Source organism: Mesoplodon bidens (genome assembly GCF_964165515.1).
Source record: "Mesoplodon bidens genome assembly, chromosome: 8".
Classification (NCBI taxonomy): Eukaryota; Metazoa; Chordata; class Mammalia; order Artiodactyla; family Ziphiidae; genus Mesoplodon; species Mesoplodon bidens.
Genome location: NC_138165.1, coordinates 20,686,694 through 20,705,947, shown reverse-complemented (window position 1 = coordinate 20,705,947; position 19,254 = coordinate 20,686,694). Strand labels below are relative to the sequence as shown.

The following is a 19,254-nucleotide window of genomic DNA, read 5'->3' as shown; positions in this document are numbered from 1 at the left end:
AACCAACAAAGTGAAATTATTGCTAAAAGTGCTAGTACAGTCTTAGGTCTCATTAGTAAAGAATGATGTACACTTTGTACTCTGTGTTGAAGCTGTACTTTACTTCTTGTTTACATGTTATGAATGATATTGACAAATCATGGAAAATTCTGGGAGGGAGGATTAGGATGAAGAAAGAGAGAAAGCTACCTCCTAAATGATAGAAAGGATTTATATCTAGTTCACTGCAGAAAAGACTCAAATTAGATTTTGCAACTGTTTTCAAGGTTTGAAAAACTTTCGTGTGTAAGAGAAATGAAATATGCATACATTTTTTCCCCCTGTGGAGCTACAGAGGGTTAGAATCAGATATGAAGACAGATTCGACTTAACATTTAAAAAAAAGTCCTAGCAGCTGGCATTTTCTAACAATAAAATGAACAGTTTCGTAAGGAAGATACTTGAGATATTGAAGGAGAGGTGGATTAACCATCTTTCAAGAATTCTGTGGAGAACATTATATGGGCCTGAGGTTGATATAACGATTCTAGGATACTTTACAGATATGACTTAACAACTAAAGTTTAGGGTACATTTCTAAATATAATGGAGCTTTGCTATGAAAAGATCTGGTATTGTAAGAAATTCTTCGAAATGAAGATTCATCCTAGATGTTATCTTTTGCCTCTGGAAATCTTGTAAGGATCTTGTTGCATGCTTTCAACATAACTCAGAACTTCTGGGTGATCTTCTGAGGACTCTATGTAATAATAATAATGTTACATTTGGATTATAGTCATTCTTTCTTGTTAATAGATAAAATAGCCTTCATGTGATAAACTCACAAGAGGTCTAGGAGCAAAGAAGCACATAAATGCTGGGCTTCAGGACTACTCTAGGTTGAATGGAGCTAAAAAGAACTTCCTAAACCAGCACGGCTGAATAACAGACAACTGAACTTTTAAATTTATGATTCTGACTTTGAAAAGTGATCCTTGAAGAAGGTGTGACTCATTTAATGTTATTCTCACCATATTTATTAAATTAAGGAACTTGAGCCCGAGGTCTTGAGTTAAAAAGCTCCTCTTTAAAAACAGCTGCCACTGCTTCTCCACTGAGTCAGAGTGACACTCAGCTTCAGCATCACCCTCTTCCTTTCGCAGGGTATCAGTTTGGTAAAACTCCTTTAGGCCCTGACATTGCTCCTCTACCTTAAAAAAAAAAAAAAGAATATAAATGAAAGTTAAGAACACTTAAAAACATTTTTAAAGAGAAAAATACTAGATTCCAATAAAAGCCTATATAAAACTTAATTGGAACGTACATTTCAGAATTCTTTAAATAATTATTAAATATTGTCAACTTACTGAAAAGACATGAAAATCTATTCAGGTTGGTGACAGATCAGACTGACTGCCACTGGGTAGTAACTTGACCTGACAAGTTTATTATCCAGAAGCCCTATTTACTGTAGCCAAAATCATATTTATGTATTATATACGTGTATGTTTTGCAATTGGAGACAGCTTATGTCAAAGACCAATGTGGTTCCAGTTAAAGCTGAGTTTTATAATTCAGGAAAAAGATAAACATATACAATCAAGGAATACAAATCAGAAAGAAATGTAAGTCAGTGGAAAGTTATTCATAATTAGTAAATCACAATTTGCTTCTCATCAGTGATAAACCAGAACAAAAGAGTACAAATAATTATGAATTTTCTGTACATGTATTAATATTAAACTGCCTCCATGAGCAAATCTTACAGAGGTTCATTACTTCACCTCCCTAGAATTATATTTTCTCATTTGTTAACCAAGGTAAGCAATACTAGATTATTTTAAAGCATTCTCTCTGGACAGAGCTTATATAAAATCAGATGTGCCTGCAGAACTAGATCATTTAACTGGGTATTGTAGAAATGGTAGAAAATTTTTGACACAAGTTTTTATGCATTTTGAATAATACTTAATGGCCAATAGGATAGGACTCAAAGAGCTCATAACTGGGCTTCCCTGGTGGCGCAGTGGTTGAGAGTCCGCCTGCCGATGCAGGGGACACGGGTTCATGCCCCGGTCTGGGAAGATCCCACATGCCGTGGAGCAGCTGGGCCCGTGAACCATGGCTGCTGAGCCTGTGCGTCCGGAGCCTGTGCTCCACAACGGGAGAGGCCACAATAGTGAGAGGCCCGCGTACCACACACACACAAAAAAAGAGCTCATAACTACTGAAAGCTATATAAACGGGATAAGAAATTTCAGGTAATGGCTAGTCACTATATTTTCAAGATTTCAATATCATTCTTAATTTAATGAGCGCTGCAAAGGGCACTTAGAAACAGAAGTTGTCTCCTCTTTTTTCATAGTCCATTTATTCATGACTCTGTTTTCCTGATGCTTGTTTCCTCAGCCCAGGATAATCTTTCCTCAGTTTTCTGCTCCTACTTAATCCTTCATGAGACAGTTAAAATACTACCTCCTCCATGGAGTCTCCTAAGATTCCGTAGTAAGAATTAAGCAGTTATTTCCTTGGGTTCCCAAAGATAATTCTGGGAGAAAGAGAACCATAAACAGATTATTACAACACAAAAGCAAGTATGCCCACAGTGTACTGGGCACACTGAGGAGGGACCACCAGCTCTACATAAAGTGAACGGGCAAGAATTTCCCAAAGGAAGCGACATTTGATCTGTGTCTTTCAGAATTGTCCAGGGTGAGAGGGAACAGGAGAAGGGGGCCCCAGATGGAAGGAATAACGCGTGTGAAGGCACAAGTGTGAAACACTGGCTGGTTCAGAGCACGATAAATGATCGTGGTGTGGGTGACGTCCAGACAGCACAAACTGAGTGGTAAGAAAGAAGTGAGAGTGATCATTGTTTTTGGCATAAAGCCATCAGTAGGTTTCAACTTGTTTGCTACTATACTCAACAAATTGTGACACACTCTCGTTAGTTTGAAACAACTGACAGCTATCACAGTGACTCGGAATCAGCATGACAGCCATCAGGACTTCAATGGGATAGTATGCTACAGGCGGGGGTGTCAATATCATGGGCTGTCGGTTGTGTGAAATTCTTAAAACATAAACCTTAATTCATCCTCCTTTTCCAACTGCTCAAAAAAGCCTCCTTGAATGTAAGTGAGCATGATGTCATTATAGGAATTCCCTTGAATCTGGACTAGTTTATTTTTTAAGTGAATTAATGATCAACTTTAATACATTACCCATTTTGGGGTAAAAGTTATAACTTGCTTCATAAATTACATTTGTCATATAGCCTGAATTTCAGGAAGTGACATGATCAGATTTGCTTTAGAATGACCATTTTCTGAAAGGCATAAAGGGGAGAATTATAGGAGGCAGAGAGAACAGGCAGATACAATTTCTTTAAGCTGGGCAAGGGATGATGAGGACCTGAACTGAGAAGGTGATGGTACAAATGAAGAAGAGGAATTCAGAAATCTCTTAGGTTGTCTCTAAAGACAGACATGGGATAGCATGGCCTTTGATGTTTGAAAAAACAAAAGGGAGGAGATTGGGAATTAAACTGCAGCTCTGATGTTTACTACCTGTTTGGTCTTACATACCTAACTTCTCAGAGCCTCAGTTTCCCTCATTTGCAAAGTAGGGATAATGGTAAATAAACATAGGGATATTATAAGGATGAAATGAGATCAGGAATGAAAAGTTCAGGGCCTAGTACAAAAAGAACTGCTCATTAAGAAAGGGATCAGAACAGACTTTGAGCTTCTACATAGGACTTCTGAAAGACAGTGGGGTCATTAATCCAATGCCAAAATACAGAAGGAAACACGTTTGAGGAAAAGATAACCAGTTGTGTTTTGTTGAGCTTCAGGAAGCTACAGAATACATAGGTAATTAGTATGGTTGGAAGTTGAAAGCATTGGCCTGGAGCTCAGAAGAGCTGGGGTTGAGGAGCCAGTTTTGAGTTACTGGTAAATTGAAACTATAGGTGTGTTTGTGGGAAGGCGGGTGATTTTTGTAGGGAACGTGTATAGAATGTACAAAAGAGGGAGCACAGGCAAGAACTCCGTAACCCACCACACTTCAGGAACAGAGAACTGAATCAGGTAAAAGAACAGATAAAGAAGTAGACAGGATAATTTCACTTATGTGAAATATCCAAATAAGGCAAATCTATAGGGACAGAAAGCAGATTAGTGCTTGCCTGAGGCTGGGGGCAGGGGGGAGGGGCAGTGGAAACCAGGAGTGATGAAAAGTATTCCCCAGGCCTCTTTTTGGGGTGATGGAAATATACCAAAACTGGAGTGCAGTGATGGTTACACAACTCTATAAATATACCAAAAATCATTACATCCTAAAATAGGCGAATTTTATGCTATGCAAATTATACCTCAATAAATCTGTTTTTCTTTAAAGTCAAAGGAGGTGAATGTGAGTAACTGGGTTAAATAAATATGGCAGAGGGATCAAGTGGGATAAAGATTGACCGTTTCACCTGTCAACTGGTAAGTAGTAAGTATAAGCTCATAAGAATGGAGTGAAGAGGTGCAAACGGCAGGATTGAAAAGGGGATAAACCAAATGGCAGTGGGATGAGGATTAGGGAGGATCAGCAAGAAGAGGAAAGAAGTGTCATCTTCCCATCCCAAGAGTCCAGTTGTGAATGGAAGGAAAATTACAGAGTGGTAGCCTTAGTGAGGGCAAGACTATCTGGGCAGAACCGTAGACCAAAGAGAAGGAAGCAATGGAAAAAGCAAATGTTTAAAATTAGAGGATGGATGCTGAAGCTAGATTCTGAAGGATGTAGGAGCAGACAGGGAGGGACTGATGGCTGATTAGTGCAGCACACATGCAGAAGCTCCACTTTATTGGTGACAGTGGAGGAAGGATGAATATGTCAGTGGGTTTGGAAGCTGAAGGAAGTCAAGGCAGTTAAGCTCAATGGACTCATTTTTTCAGTCACATACAAGGTAAGAGCGTAAGCTGACGTTTAGGAATGGAAACTGCAGTAAGAAGTTTGCGACTCACTACTGAATGGGCACCAACTAGAGAGCATATGGGGGGCTCAGCTGAGCCAAAGACCCATAAATTTGTAAGAGCACCAGTCAGCACAATTGTATGATTTTCCACAGGAGCGTCTGGAAGCTTGGAAAGAGAAGCTGAGTAAACAGAGTGTTGGAGTGATCTAGTATTGGGAGTTGGCAAGTCAGGGTAGAAGGCAGGGCGTTAAGGGCATGGGGAATGGAATGGAATTGAATAAGCACAAGCTGGTGAGAAAAGAGAGAAAGCCTGAAGGGGTAGGAGATTGACAGACTGAGAGCACTGCCAAGGTGAGGACACGAGGCTCTGCCAGGTAAGAAAACAGATTAAGTGAAAGCTGGGAAGATGAAAGGACGTGAGGTCCTTCTGGGAAAGTTCTGTTTGCAAAGCTAAGGTTCCAGCCCTAGTCCCAAAACTCCTGGTCCCAGAGGCCAGAGGGGGCCATGGAAGTAGGCACTGAGCTAGAAGCTAAGAAGGTACATTTTTGGCAATGGAGATGCAGAAAACCAAGCACTACTTTGTACCCTCTCCACCATTCCAAGTTGAGATAAAAATGTTCATCGAGGGACTTTCCTGGTGGCGCAGTGGTTAAGCATCTGCCTGCCAAGGCAGGGGACACAGGTTCGAGCCCTGGTCCGGGAAGATCCCACATGCCACAGAGCAACTAAGCCTGTGCACCACAACTACTGAGCCCGCGTGCCACAACTACTGAAGCCCACATACCTAGAGCCCGTGCTCTGCAACAAGAGAAGCCACCGCAATGAGAAGTCCGCACACTGCAATGAAGCGTAGCCCCCGCTCGCCGCAGCTAGAGAAAGCCCGTGGGCAGCAACGAAGACCCAACACAGCCACAAATAAATAAACCAAATAAAGAAAAAAGATTCTTTATTTTTTAAAAAAGGTGTTCATTGACAGAACAACCTGTCAGCTGTAATACCTCTGCCTAACCCTGAGAGTTCCAGGATAAGAAAAAATTTTTTTAAAAATCCAGAATAAAGAAAGATGTGGAAAAGGAGGCAGTGGTTCCCTGAGATTTCCAGGGCCTGTGCGTGGCCTTTCTCCAGAGTGGTGAGAACTCAGACTCTTAGAGAACGAGAGCTGGCAGAGGAATGTGGGCAGGCAGGATGCGGTCGTGCGAGGTAAGGGTGAGAGTACTGGGAGGGTGGCGGGAGGATGCCACCTAACCTGGGTTGGCTTCACCCCTGAGTGAGCCTTGATGGCTCTACCTCCCACTCGACCAGCAGCCCCTCCCTGAAAGGAGAGTGAACCACGCGCGCGCCACGCGCATTGGGACCAGAGTTAAATGAGGTGGGACTCCAGCACTTTGCTATGACTGATGTCACCTTCAAGAACCTGGGACCTTTGAGAGATGGAATTCTAGTCTACCAGACAGAATTTTACAGATTATTTAGTACAAACCAGTCAAAACAATGCCTCAGAAAAAGCTCTCAGAGGAAAATTATTAAAAAGCATCAAACAAGACAGATCTGAGACGGGACCCAACAGCCTATAATTTCCAATTGTGTGGATTTTAAATAAATCACACAAATTGCTTAGGTATTCAAAGAGATTCATGACTTATTTTTAAATAGAAAATGACTTATTTTTAAATAATTTTGTTTTATGTTTAGGATATTGTAAATATTTGTAGGCCATAGTAAAAAGGGTTTCAACACAGCCACTTTGTTTATTTGTCTATATCAACACATACACACTTGTATTATGTTTTTAGTAAAATAACTTACTCTTTGAGCCTGTGTATGGTGCCTTGGAGAATAAAGGAGCTATAAGTCAGTACATGCACTGGGGTGGATCTGGAACGACCCACGAGGGTTCTATCCCCTTAGAAAGCAGGAAGATGGGCAGAGGCCATGCTGCCAAAGAGGTCAGCCCATAAGTACCGTACCTCCTCTGATGACTTTAGAAATGCCACATAAGTTTGCAGGACTTGTGACCTGGAGCTGAGGCTTTGGCCAAGTATGTTTAATTCTTCCTCTAGCCACTTAGCTTTAGAAGAAAGCGATGCCACTTCATCAGGTTCAAAATCATTTTTCTCTGTCAAGAGTTTTGCAGCTGCTTCTGATTCATGTGACGTCTCCTATGAAAACAAGGCACAGGAGGTCAGAAGCTGACAGGGGAATCATGAACACTCACATTCCAATACCTTCTGTACAGCCATCTATTACAATTATTAATTGAACTTGTACCAAAACTCTCCTCAATGAAAAAGGCACATATTTTAAAATTCGAAAAAAAAAGGCACCTTAAAATGAAAACCACCTCAAATTATTCTTTCAGTCTATCACCTATACGTCTTATTTAGAACATTCTATTTTCTGTGTCACAAATAGAAGGAAGTTCGTTTAGTAAGAAAGGTTGTAAAACACATTGGCAGAAATGTTTAAAATAATTTAAATAAAATAATTATGCATGATGATTGCTTTATGAAATTTACCAGTAGCTCTATAAAATTCTTAAACTAATTTTGTTATATAAGAGGTGACAAGTTTATAGAAATTGTTTACTCATTTTTTAATTTACAAAAAAATGCCATATCAAGTATGCAGTCTTCTTAAAGTCTCCATCTACAACAGTTTTTAAATAAGTGTAGGGAAAATGGTACAGATGAGGTGTGAATAACCTAAAGAGTCAGTGAATTTGACTTGCTAGGGTTGCTCTCCTATGTCTTCTTCTTCTTCTTTTTTTTTTTTTTTTTTGCGGTACATGGGCCTCTCACTGCTGTGGCCTCTCCCGCCACGGAGCACAGGGTCTGGACGCGCAGGCCCAGCGGCCATGGCTCACGGGCCCAGCTGCTCCACGGCATGCGGGATCCCCCTGGACCGGGGCACGAACCCGCGCCCCCCGCACAGGCAGGCGGACTCCCAACCACTGCGCCACCAGGGAAACCCCTATGTCTTCTTTTGAGTGCAATTTTTGGCATGTGAAATCTAACCACTGATTCAATGGACGAGTAGGTATTGTAGGCACTATTTACACAACTGCCGCCGAGCTGTGTAAAATTTCATGTGAGACCAAGCTAGGATTCAAGCAAACATGAAAGACAGAAGCTCCACTCTCATTTAGAGCAAGGAGGGATTGCTCTCCTACTTGTATTTAATATGCTTCCCAGGTACTCCACTGAATGGAGGTAATTTTAATTTACAGGAACTGCTCCCAGAGAGCACTCTGGAAGGAGGAAGTGGAGGAGTTTCTCCCCTTGAAATTTCCTCCTTCCCTCTAAAACTTTTTAAATAAAGAAATGAAGGGACTTCCCTGGTGGCGCAGTGGTTAAGAATCTGCCTGCCGATGCAGGGGACACGGGTTTGATCCCTGGTCCGGGAAGATCCCACATGCCGTGGAGCAACTAAGCCCGTGTACCACAACTACTGAGCCTGCGCTCTAGAGCCCGTGCCCTGCAACAAGAGAAGCCACCGCAATGAGAGGCCCGTGCACTGCAACGAAGAGTAGCCTCCGCCCCCTGCAACTAGAGGAAGCCCGTGCACAACAACGAAGACCCAATGCAGCCAAAAATAAATAAATAAATAAATTTATAAAAAAAGAAAAAAGTACTTCTCTAAATAAAATATGAGGCTTTCTCTTTTTAAAAAAATGAACTTGAGTTCAGGCATGCATTTCATTTTAGACATTTTAAAAAAGGAATTAAAAACGGCCCCTTAATAATTGGTTCATCTGTGAGTTTCAGGCATCAGTGCTGTCTGTGAAGGAGACTCTTGAATAAATTAGGAGTTTTGGATGAACATATATGCACTACTATATATAAAATAGATAATCAACAAGGACCTACTGTATAGCACAGGGAATTCTACTCAATATTCTGTAATACCTATATGGAAAAAGAATCTGAGAAAGGGTGGATATATGTACATGTATAACTGACTCACTTTGCTGTATACCTGAAACTAACACAACACTGTAAATCAACTGTAGCCCAATATAAAATAAAAATTAAGTTTTAAAAAAAGAAATGATGGAATAGCGAGGCCATTTCCTAGAGACCTGGGCACTTGCCTCACCTTTCTAACCACCTGCTGGGGCAGGCAGGGACTTTATGCAGGTTTGGAGCTGCTAGCAGGAATATCTGAACCTAAATCCCATGTGAAAGGGGTGAGAGGGTGCTAGAGAAGGTGCCAGGCAGAGGAGGGGGCAGTTTCTGTCTCTAAACATTGGGTGTGCAAACAAGATTGTGATTGTTTTGCCTCCTGGAATCTAGCACTGATGCATGTTGCTCTTGGTAATTTTCTCTTGCAACTTACTCTAGCAGAAAATCACAAACAGCCTTAAAGAGGTGCTCTCCCTGCCTCAAGTAGCTAACATCTCCTAGGCTAGGAAAGAGGGCCAAATGAGTGTTTAGCACCAGGCTATAATGCTGAGCTTCCGTGAGCTCAAACGCCCTAATAAATGTACCTGTAAATAGGAATAATTTAGATACACATAATGGTAGGCGTTTTTAAGTCATTATCTGCCAGAAGACTAATTTAGAATTGCAGCCCTCAAGGGAGCTAGGATTAAGTTTTATAGCTACTGAAAATAAAGAAAAATCATATTTACAAAACCATAACCATAATAATAACTCTCATTTTATTTACCTTAGCTTGTTTATCTAGTTCCAGATATGTACTCAAAATCTTCTCTGATTCAGAAAGGCTGGAACCGACATCCATTGCATTAGAAATTACTGGGCTGATTTTCTGAATGGACTTTTCCACCTTTAGGAATAAAGAATATATTGCACCCTTAATAATATATATTGGCATATATGTATGCATATGTGTAGAGGAGATAAATATTACTCTCTACATTCCCATTATACTTTAAATGTATATAAATTTTAATATAAAAATAGTTTAATATTTCAGAATTTCCTACTTAAATTCATAATGCTGCTCTTCATATGATGTAATACTACTGACTCACCAATAGAGGATATATATTTACAGATATTTCTTTTATTAACAGCGATGAGATGTAGGCAATAATCCACATTCTCTAAGAATTTATTATCTATATTACCTAGAAAGGATAATTCACTTGTCAACACATCAATAGAGGTGAATTTTTCTGGTGCATTAAGTCATGATCATACACTGTACACTGAAAGGGGCCCAATTTACAGGTATATTTTGAAGCAGAGGTCCAGCAGAGGTATTAGATCACTTTATGGATTACTATATTTAGGGCTGAGGGGCCCCGGGGCAGCACCACATGCTGTACATGTGATAACAAAACACAGAAACACGTTTAGGCATTTAATGATGAACATGGGGGACTATGATTTGATCTTCAATACACATGAATTAGTGAATACAGTGAGCTTTAAAGGGTTCTATTCAAGTTACTGCCTTGCTCTGACTAGAGTTCCCAAAGTCAAATTGGCTCTGACTTGGCAGTAGCCACACAAGCAACAACAGCTGTTTGAGTTTCCACTGTGTTTTCCACCACCACCAAATTCGCTTGAATCTCAAGCTCCAGGGAATGCAGCACCACAGCTGCCGCCATGTTTGTAATCTCCCTGGACCCAAGCATCAGAACAAGCTTCAAATTCCCATCTCTGGATCAATAACAGGCGAGGAGGCAATTTATATAGAGACTTGGTTATTTAATGACCTCTCCTGTGAAGTCTATTAATTCTACTTGTGTAAGTCAGGTATATAAGTCCACTGTAGCAAATGAAAAAGCATCATTGAAAATTTGAGACCCAGACTTAACAACATGGTTCATTAGCATTAATGTAATTGAGATATTACTAGTTTTTGCTATAACCCCGTCTACAGACAAGTAATTTTCTTTTAAATTTATTTATTTTATTTATTATTTATTTTTGGCTGCCTGGGGTCTTCGTTGCTGCGTGCGGACTTTCTCTAGTTGCAGCGAGTGGGGGCTACTCTTCATTGCGGTGCATGGGCTTCTCATTGTTGTGGCTTCTCTTGTGGAGCATGGGCTCTAGGCTCACGGGCTTCAGTAGTTGTGGCTCACGGGCTTAGTTGCTCCGAGGCATGTGGGATCTTCCCAGACCAGGGCTTGAACCCGTGTCCTCTGCATTGGCAGGTGGATTCTTAACCACTGTGCCACCAGGGAAGCCCCCAGACAAGTAATTTTTTATTTAGTCAAATAGTAGCTGTCTGGTTTTATTCCTCTTTGAAAATGGGAAATAAAATTCTTCAAACCACTATATTCACTTTGTAGAAAGGATTTTCACACATATGGTTTTATTCAGAGTGGCCATGTCCTTTGCACTGTCTTGGTTCAATAAATTATGATAATGGCAATTTATTCCTGGAGCCCCTAAAACTCATAATTTTTGGTATCTATCTGCTGTTCTTGTGCTGTGTGGTGCCATGTTAACCAAAATGTGCATATTGGAACCATGCACAGAACCATGTAAATCAAGGAGGACACAATCACAATATACACATGGTTCAATTAACACAGTTCTGTGCAAAGTGAGAACAGCCTTTGTGTAAATATGTTCTGGGCTGGGAGGCAGGCAGGTTGACACTTCTAGTTTTGGCAACCTGGGACAGGGGTGGTTGATGAGCAGTAGTGAATTACAACTTCATTCTGTTTGAATATAAAGCCTAATGTAGGACGAAGAGAATCCTAAGGAGACAGACCCCTATCCTCCCACCATGCCCACATGCTGCAGTTCCCATACCATCATCTATTATCACCAGGTAAGGAGCTGCATCTAAATAGTAGCTTATGCATAAAATAGATAACCAACAAGGATCTACTGTATAGCACAGGAAACTATACTCCACATTATGTAAAAACCTTTAATGGAAAAGAATCTGAAAAAGAGTATATATACATATATATAAAACTGAATCGCTGTGCTGTACACCTGAAATTTACATATCGTAAGTCAACTATACTTCAACGAAAAATTAAAAATAAAAAAACTTATGCAAACCAAGAAATAAATAGTAGCTTAAGGAGGACACATTTTATGAAATTACCTTTCTTAAATAGCCCTCCACTGAGGCTGTTAATTGCTGTCTATTAAGAGCAAATTCCCTGTGCGCTGAACACTGTTCAGTCAGGTGATCAACTCGCCTCTTGATGCATCCCATCATCTCATGGACACCGGTCACCCGAGAGCTGAATGGAACAAGCCAGCTGTTAGTTCACTCCACCCTCATAGAGAGGCCCCAGGAACAGGGAACATTTGAAAATGAACCTTTCATAAGTATGACTTGATGAAAGTTACTAAGCTTCAGGCTTTAGGATAATAGAAGTTAAGAAGCTGTAGTCCTGGTACAGCAGAGAGCAAAACCAAATTATGTTGTTTTTTTTAAGTCAGTCAGTCCCGAGGGAAAAGATGAGTTATGGGTTTTTGTAACCAGGTCTTATCTTCTCTCCTAAAGGTTCACTTCTTAATATTTCTTCAACATATTTTGAGAAGCTTACGGCAAAAAACACAGTATGTTTGCCAAGAGTTTTCCTGGGGGTGTTATTTAAAAGCTTCACTTATCTAAATATGCTCTTTGAATAGAAATGTAGATCAGCCAATTAACAAAACACTGAATGACCCAATAGGGTAAAATATTTATGTAACACTAAGGTCCTTGTTCTGGATACTTACGAATGCTCAAGGCTGTAGTCATTAGGTGAAAACCAAGGTATCACCAACAATGAGGAATCTGATGTGCTTGTTCATAAAAAGAAACCAAGCCTCACACTGTCATTTTGTACCTGTGCTGGCCTCATGAGAAAAAGATAAGTGACATGACAGCTCATAAAATGAAAACGTCTTTAAAACAACAAATGAACTTTGAGTTGGACCCCATTTGCTGTGGTCTAAAGACACATTAGCAAGTTTCCTAACCATTTCCAACATAGGCTTACTAGCAATGCAAGACAATGAAAGGACATTGCTGATCCAGTGAGCACTTTAAAATTTTTCAACCTATCCTTGAGATAGAGCCTCTTCCAGCATATAAGAAGTTGAAGTCTTTAATTTCCTATCAGTCATTTCCTTCCAATACTCATAAAGATGAGCTGATAACTCTTACATTTAATTACTCAGAGCTTTAAAAGATCTTGGAACAAGATACAGATTTCAGTAGTTTTACCTCAAAAAATTAATTTATGACTCTGTAAAAATGAATTGAATTAGTAATGAAATGAGGGCAGGATCCCAACTGCCTGAGAGGGAACAGGACTTCACAGGAATGACAATGAGGCTGCCAAAGAGTTTAGAGGTCATCAGGCAGCTTGAGAATCTTGTTGAATACACATGGGATTCAAGTGTGTCCTGTGGGACCACCAGAGTCCCAGAGAAGTTTAACTGGAGGGGAAATCTTATTCCTGACGCCTAAGGTCCCACAGACGTTACACTTGAAACAACTTGTTTCACATTTTAATAACTCAGAGACAGTGAAGAGTATAATCAAGAAATCAGGAGAGTTTAGCAAATAATCCTTGTACTTATATCCACAAATTCTGTAAAAATATTATATTGGTAACAGTAATCATATTTTAACTACATTTTAGACTTTGCATGCTAAAAAGGCACTTAAAAGCCCAGTTGTCCTATATGTTATGGTTTTTCTGTAGAACATGCAAATTTGGAATGAGAAAGATAAATAAAAAAGAAAAGGTGAATAAGCACTGTGGAAAATGGGTACAGAGAATAAAGCTTGTCAAAGTAAATGGGTAAACATTTTCTAAAAATAATCCACTTACTGTGACAAGGAACCATTTTTAATGTTTTAAGTAATATCTTCTAATTCTCATAACTACCCGATGATCTGGCTATAACTGTTATCTCTGTTTTGCAGATGAGCAAAGTGAGGTACAGAAATGCTCAGTAACTTGCCCAGGTCACATTTGTTAAATGGCAGGGCTGGGAGTTGAACCTATTCATCTGATGCCAGAGTCCACACTCTTTACCACCTCATAGTACCTTTTCTGGGTCCATGACACAAGACGGGGGGATGGGGGGAAGTATTCTAAAATTTCGCTTTCCCTTGACCTCAGTGTTGATGGAAACAGGATTAGCCTGGCTGGCAAGCTCTTTTGAAATTGGCTGGCTTCTCTAGGTAATGAAATGTCTGTCTGTAGTTTGCAAAGTGACCACTAGAGGGGCACGATATCTTATTCAAATTCACATCTTGAAGGCCCCTCCAGCACAGAAAATGGAAACGGGGAAACAAAAACAAATCAAGCATTCCTTCTGTAAAAATATTGCTCTCTAGCGACTCACAATTTTAATTTAGATGAATCACAACGAGTCAAACAGGATCTCTCGCTGTCTTTGGATGGATCATTCATTTTTAATTTTTCAATGACCTAGGAGATTAGTCTTATTTTGTGGTGATTTATGCCTTATCCTGTATATCTATTGCATTATAAATTAAGGGAAAATACAACATTCTTTTCATTCATTTATCCTCTGTAGCCCTGAGCACATAGCCTCGTAAGAAGTAGATCAATGCATATTTTCAAATTAAATAAAGTACACTTTGATCAATATTTAAGGGAAGACAAGACACAGATTTAAGGAACAAGACCATATGCACAGATAGTTACTGTATTAAAAATGTCACTAGTAACAGTTTCTAATTGTTTTTAAACAAAGATGACTTTGCCCTTTGCCCAGTTATAGAAGTTTTAGGCTATCCAAAAACTGCCCAATTTTTCTTTGATGGTTTAGGATTCATAGTTAGGTTGACTGATACTTCCCTCCGCTGTTTCAAGCCTTATAGGGACAGACTGAATTGCCTGTCCCATGTGCATTCCCTTCTTATTTGTGGCTTAGACCCCATCCTTAGTACAAGAAGTTCTCAGTTATCTTGCTTACCCTAGCCAGCTCCTATTTTCCTCTGTCCTCAGCTAGCTCATCTCTGTCTGATCAGGCATTAATCCCTTCCTTCTGATTCCCAGTTGGAGTATATCTGTCACACTCCTAACCCCAGGGCCTCTCCCTCTCCATTCCTCCTTGGTGAAAACCTAGTCTGCAGCTTACAACCAGCCCTATTCTATCATTTTCAGTTGGAAACTAGAAACACTGATTCCAGACATTTCTTCTGAACATTCCAAAACATTTTAAAACATGTAGAGCATGCATATTGCCAGTTTCCTCAGAGCCTGAAATGCAGATGGTTTGATCAAAGGAAAAATATGACCTCACACTCTGCCAACAATTCTTAAATGAACTGAAAATAAATTAATAGAATCCTATCAGCCACCCAGAAATGAGTCCTATTACTTCACAGTAATATTAAATAAATGATGGAACAAGAACTGGGGGCGGATAACAGAAACTTGGTTGACGGGAGTGCCCGGGCATTTTGTTCTGACTCTGAAGCCGCATTGCTCATGTGCTGCCTGAGCGGGTGGGAGAGGAGCTACCAGTGGACCAGGTTTCTAGGCCTAACAATCTGTGGCTCTGTAACTTGCATTGGAAATACTGCTTGATCTTTGGGCTGCCTGGCTATGAATGGATTAGATGGTTCCTGCCTGTAGTACGAGCATGGGGTACATCAGATTATTCCTGACATTGACTTTGACTTCTTTAAGCATCACAGATACTCTGGAGCGACAGACTGTGAAGGTTTCTTTAGACATTTGTTAGAAACTCCATCATGGCAGTATTTTCTCCCCTATTCATTGAGCCAGGAGAGGGGAGGGAAGGGGGAAAGAAAAATGATTGATTTTTTTTTTCCCTCCCAGAGAGCAGAGACATATTGACTTCTGGCTCAAAAATAGACTGTTACATTTGCTCTATGGAAGCGGTTGCCCTGTCTTTGCATCTGTTACAAACCAGGGCTGCGGGAAGAGAGTAAATCTCAATGTTAATGTGTTCTAATGATTCTTTCCTGAGAGCAGCAAGTTGCTTTCAAACCTTTCATAAATTACTATTGGGAGTCCATCTGGATTAGGAGCTGAACCAGAGGCTAAGCACACGGCAGCTCACTCTATCTCATCAGAGGGAATCAGCTGATCATATTTTTCTTTCTATCTATGGACAAATTATACTTTGAAAATGGGAAAAAATATCTTCCTTATCTCTTGACGGGAATGCTTCATGTTTATCATCTCTATTTTGGAGGAAACAATCGCCACTATCTAGTTTTCATCGCTACTTTGAAAAAGTGCCATTCGAACTGTGGAAGTGATATGAATGTTTTTACAATAGTTTTTTTCTGACTTAAGTTGTACACATTGAGAATCACTGCCCACCAAATATATCACACCCACATGAATCTCCTGTATACACATGACAATAAAGAAACAGCAAGTAGTAAGGGGGGCTGAAACTACAGGGTTCCTGGGTTCTGGTCCAGATCCATGCAGAGATGCCCACATGTTCCATTCCTATGAGGCCAGAGAGACCAAAACATGTCCTACATGAAGGGTCCCCTAGCTGGGACTCTCCCTGAAATCAGTAACAGGGATGGGATTCTCCCTCTTGTAAAAGGAGTTTGAAAAACACTATAGCCCACTGCTGCTGAAGCCAAGGAATCAGACATAGCAGAGCAGTCAGGAACCCCGACTGTGCCCCAACCTGGATCTCTGGCTGCACCTCTGAGAGCCCCAGTAGCTCTATGGGAGCTCGGGTGACCCTGATCAAATAGCAGAAGATTGATTCTGGACAGGAGACCCTGTGAGTTCAGGTGGAAGTCAGTCATTGCAAAGCTGCTAAGGAGGAAAGAAAAAAGAGTAGAGAACAAAGCAAGGACAATAAAGCTGAAGAACAAACACTTCCCATCCAGAAGGACAATCTAAAATTTCAAAACACATGAGGAAAATGAATCCTAAGAAAAGACACTCAACAATCAAGAGCTAAATGTACTCTCCCAGAAATGAAAGTAAGTAGAGCAATCTGAAAGTGACTTTATAAATATGTCTCACATCACCAGAAAGATAAAGGAAAAATGAATACCCATAATAAAGAAACAAGAAACTCTGAAGCAAAAGCAGTCAGAAGTAAAACAAAATTGGATAGGAAAAAGAATGAGTTAGGAATCCTAGAAATGAAAACAATATAGTTATGAAAACAAACAAAAGAATTCAATGGCTGAAAACAAAGGGAAAATTAACAAAAGAGAAAAATCAATATGAGGGATTCATTGGGAACGCAGTGCAAAGAGATAAAGGAATGAAAAATATGAAAGATAGTTCAGACATCTAAGACAGACTGGGAGCCTCCAACATTCTTCTACTGGGAGTTACAGGAGGAGAGAAAAGAGAGAAAAACAGAAAATCAATATTTAAATTGCTGAACATTTTCCCTGATTGATGACATAAATCCTCACATAAAAGGGGCACAGTAAGAGCTAACCAGACAAATATTCTCATTTGAGGTAATTTAGAAGATATAAAAATACATTTTAATGTATTTCCTTCCAAAAAGTTTTTCTCTTGGCAGTCCTTTCCACCCCTTCCCCTCCAAAGTTAGTAAGATGCCGTATACGTGATTTGGATCCTACTTTATCTTCTTAACATTTTATTGTGAGGACTCTCTGTCTTCAAATATTCCTCAAAAACACTCTTCTGATATTGGCTTAGATTATTCCATACTGTGCTTGCCCTTAAACTATTGGAACAGTTTCCTATTTTCTGAAAATATTTAGGTGGTTTTCAGGTTTGCACTATTACAAACAACACTGTAATGAGCAGTTTATTCATATTATTTGTCCACTCACATCTCTTCCTCTCTTCTTTCTGGTGTTCTTTCCTCTCTAAGCCCTCTCATTGGAGAGTACTCCCCCTCAGCTGTCCAAGGCACAGATTTCTGACCCTTTAGTCAGGCTTCCTCTGTAGACCCTGCAGTTTCAGACCTTCTTACTCTGGGATCCTTGCTATTTCACATCATATCATCAGTATCATAAATGAATAAATTCACATTGCAATGAGTGACTCCTAGATATTTTACAAAAACCTAATCTAATTAGTCCTACATTTAATAGAAAGGGTAAACTTTGGGTGCATTCCATACTAAGAGTTTCAGAATTGTACAAGCCTTAACAGTGGTAACAGATTCAGATCGCAATTATGACATTTACTCAACCCCTAAAGAGAACAACTTAATACAGACATGAAAATATTTGGAAAGTGGCTGAGTTAACACTGTCATAACTCAACTTTGCAATTTCCTAAATTTCAGTATCTGATATTTACCATCTAAATATATCATCAAGCTTTTTAAGGAAAAGTTATTTTAAGTACTTAAGTGCTTGGTAGAATTCCTCCAAAATGTGACAATAGATGACTCGGATACAAAGGGATTTCTGACTTTGTTTCTTTGTTTTGTTTTATGTTGTTGGAGGGCGGGGATTATGTTTGTTTGTTTTCCACCTAAGATCTTTTAAATATTTTTGCTATGATATAAACTTTCCTTTATGCCACACCAGCCCCCTAACATTTCAAATCAAGTCACCTAGTGTGTAAATACCGAGATAAGGAGCATAAAAGAGGTTTCCTACATGGTTGACCTTGAGGGCTGACCTCAAGCTGACGTCATGGTCTGGATGGGGAGATGATGCTGTCACAAGTCAAACAACTAAGAAATGAGTCAGAACACCACAGAGTAAAAAGTGAGATAGAGCCGACAAATACAAAGGAATTAAAAAACTATTGTGTGGTAGGTATTGATTAGGTTCATCCTGGCTGGAAGATGTAGACCCTTCACCCATCTTAGATTATCCAATTCAACAATGGTCTTCTCAAGTCTCACTCCTTCACGTGACCCATCCTGGTCACAGGAGCTTAGGATTGTGTCTCTCTTCTCTGAAGAGGTGGCCCTAACACCCACTGTCCCCAGGGCTTCCTCAGACCTAGATCACACTCCCTTGACCTGTCATTCCCTTACTGGCCGTTAATAAGGTGCTGAAGACTCAGGGCCAGGTTTATGTATCTTTGACTATCCTTGAAGCCCAGTGCTGGTATGTCATATGGATGCTCAATAATGTTTTAAATAAACAGAAAGAAAGAAAAACTTTGCAGGGAAGGTGAGATTTGAGTTGAAATTAGAAGACAGATGCAGCACATTTTAAGTGCGTTAGAATGAAAAAAAAAATCCACATTCACTAAGTGGTCAGCCTCCTTGCTAATGACTGAAGTTGAAAGACAGGAGACAGAGCTAGCAACCTAACAGAGCAGTTCAGACCTGCAATCACTCTACCCCTTACCACTGTGTGACAGGTAGTAGGTAAGTTATTTGAACCTCTCTGGGCCCCAGCTTCTACACCTGCAAAACAGGGACAATGGTAATAGAAGTATCTGT

General features: G+C 40.0%; 1 protein-coding gene across 2 annotated transcripts in view; it reads right to left on the bottom strand.

The window, feature by feature from the left end:
- Positions 1 to 19,254, bottom strand: part of CCDC141 (coiled-coil domain containing 141) — a 220,362-nt gene that overhangs the window by 62,188 nt on the left and 138,920 nt on the right. For both annotated transcript variants that reach the window (XR_014016451.1, XM_081241858.1), the window contains exons 10-13: positions 11,981 to 12,122; positions 9,611 to 9,730; positions 6,910 to 7,101; positions 1,011 to 1,190 (exon numbers count right to left, since the gene is read on the bottom strand). Coding sequence is in view for 1 of the 2 variants with exons in the window: in XM_081241858.1 (XP_081097984.1) it covers positions 1,011 to 1,190; positions 6,910 to 7,101; positions 9,611 to 9,730; positions 11,981 to 12,122 (634 nt within the window). In the remaining variant the exon portion in view is untranslated. The remainder of the gene's footprint in view (positions 1 to 1,010; positions 1,191 to 6,909; positions 7,102 to 9,610; positions 9,731 to 11,980; positions 12,123 to 19,254) is intronic.